General features: G+C 39.6%; 1 protein-coding gene across 1 annotated transcript in view; it reads right to left on the minus strand.

The window, feature by feature from the left end:
- The window catches only part of LOC107090154 (coiled-coil domain-containing protein 37-like), an 18,358-nt gene that overhangs the window by 12,372 nt on the left and 3,438 nt on the right, over positions 1–2,548 (minus strand). The window contains exons 4-6 of the mRNA XM_015383381.1: positions 1,196–1,260; positions 741–904; positions 584–664 (exon numbers count right to left, since the gene is read on the minus strand). Of these exons, the coding sequence (XP_015238867.1) occupies positions 584–664; positions 741–904; positions 1,196–1,260 (310 nt within the window). The remainder of the gene's footprint in view (positions 1–583; positions 665–740; positions 905–1,195; positions 1,261–2,548) is intronic.

Genomic DNA, 2,548 nt, shown 5'->3' on the forward strand with positions numbered 1-2,548 from the left:
CCCTCCTCAGAGAGGATGGACTGAACTGTGAAGTCAAGGTGCCAGTGATGGGTTGCGCCTCACCTCCCTGCAGCTGCTTTGGTCGTTTCTGTTCTGTTTTATTATTTCTGTCAATAAACGTTTTGAATCTTCCCTTTGTCTGATTTGCCCTAAATACTGGCTCCATCTGTCCCGTTTATGACAATGACATGTATGTTAGTACACATGGATGCCACAGATGACTGCTTGAGATCAGTCTAAGATCAGAAAAGGAAGTAATAAAAAACGTAAATCGTAAGAAAATTTTATCCTGAAAACAAACATGCATCTGTAAAGGTTTTAAACTAAAAAGATTGCCATAATGGGTTACACTCTTCTGCTATTCAAGACATTCTTCAACTAATTTATTTTGCTTTAGAAATAGACTAAATAGATCTGCCTCTATGGATTGTGCCAACTTTCACAATCCCTGATCCGGAATTTTCTCTTTCTAAAGTGAAATTTCAAGATTCTCATAAAATTGAAATAGATGGAAACATGACTATTGTGACACGTCAAAACATGAGAGTGTTCAAGGAGTGTGAATACTTTAGCATGGTGCTACCTTTGAATGGTCCCCATTTCAGCAGATAGCTTCCTGATGGCAGCGTTCTTCTCCTGTTTGGATTTTTCCTCCTGTTCAAAGCTGAAACGATTGAAACGCTGGTCGGTTAGAACATGGATTCAGATGAGGCTGAAGTGCAGTGCGGCTGATCGCTCACAGCGTTCTGGCTTCAATGGACCTCCTCTCGTTCTCCTTCAGAAACTCCTCAAACTTCTGATTGTCTCTCTCCATGAGCTTTTCGAATTGTTTCAGCTTTCTTTCCTCTTTTGCAATGACCTTGTCCATCCTCTGTATCTCAGACCTTTTAGTCATCAGGGATATCTAATAATAATGGAATAATGAGAGAGTTTCATAACTTGCCTTGATCATTTCTTAGTATTTTGGAGATGGCAGCAAATCTTTGTTTCCAGATATTTTCTCTCAGAAAAGTCTAAATTTTTGCCTTCGTCGAGACCTCCAGTTCTACTGAGAGAAAACTACTCATGAACTTTACTTCCAACATTTCTCATCTCATTCATATGAAATCCTAAATCTAAACATGTAGATCTCAAACACGAATGTTTTGTCGTTTGGCATCAAGACTACATAGACCCTGACTGTCCTCCCTCTCACCTCCAAGACCGCTTGCTGCCGTTCCATCAGGATGAGGTCGTACTTGCTTTGTTTTGTGAATCTTTCTGTGGGAAAAGGAAACACAGCTGAATTCTGCATGAATGGATCCCTTTGGCTCCCACATAGTGATGGCTAGTCTTCCTGTTGTAAAATGACAGCTTATAAATCACATCAATATACGATAAAATGCACTACAGTTCATTTTATTTAGCTAATGTTTAAACTTCAATGTTATTTTTAAAGTTAATAAAACAGAGACATCATCCAACAGTGAAAGGAAAAAAAAAAACGGGGCAAAGTCTGAAGAGCAATCAGACAAAGGGTCGGGTCAGAGGTCAGGAGGAGATGTTGCTGTCTTTCGGTTCATCATTGTCAGGTGTTGGTTTGTTATGACAATGGTTGCCTGGGGAACAAGAAGCTGAACAAGTTATGAATGAGTTATTAACAGGAAGTGAACTCTCTCATCTCTGATGATAAACTCAATATAAGCAAAAAAACTATGAGAGACGCTGCAGAGCTGGAGAGTCTGAACATCAGCTGCCTCTGCTTTGATGGAGGCAGCTGCGTGAGGCATGATAATTCACGTAAAATTACAAAAAACAAGTTCACAATCATGTTCAGTCATCTTGCAAAGTAATCTTTATATTTCTATTTTAAAAGATCATTCATTCTGTGTCAAATATGTAATGGAAGTGTTACGGCTGCAGTGGGTTTCTCCACTTTTCCTTGCAGGGTTCTGGATGCAGGCCTTCTGCAGGTGATTAGTTTTGCCCTAATTGGTGCTTGTCTGCTTTAAAAGCTGTCATGCAAGCAGCAGACAGGAGGCTTCTCTCTCTTACCTCCTCAGAACCCCATTTGGCTTGGTTTGGTTTGTATCCTGTCCTAAGTTTAGGTTTTTGTTAGGTTTGGTTGTATTTGCTTATTTCTGTTTAGTTATTGGTTTTGCAGTAAGCCATTTTCTGTTCCCCATTTTCTGTATCCCTTTTCAGGTATTGTTTCTTTATTATAATTTAATAAATTAAAATTTTACTTTAAAGAAAATCCTTGTGTGGTCTCCTTTAATGTTACCCCCACCAAACAAGCCTGGTGGACGTAACAGAAGAAAAATCTATGGATTTACACCTCTGTTAAAAAACAGTCCATATGCAGTTAGTCTTCGGACAACCAGAAAACATGAGGTCATAGTTGTGACAAAGCCCACTCCTCTTCAGCTCACCCCAAAAGCTTGTCTTTGAGACGTATGTCTAAGGAGGCAGTGAAAGAAAGTTTATTTTGCGTCTAGTGAAACACACACACACACACACACACACACACACACACACACACACACACACACACACACACACACACACA

The sequence above is a fragment of the Cyprinodon variegatus genome, unplaced genomic scaffold (assembly GCF_000732505.1).
Source record: "Cyprinodon variegatus isolate N-32 unplaced genomic scaffold, C_variegatus-1.0 Scaffold283, whole genome shotgun sequence".
Classification (NCBI taxonomy): Eukaryota; Metazoa; Chordata; class Actinopteri; order Cyprinodontiformes; family Cyprinodontidae; genus Cyprinodon; species Cyprinodon variegatus.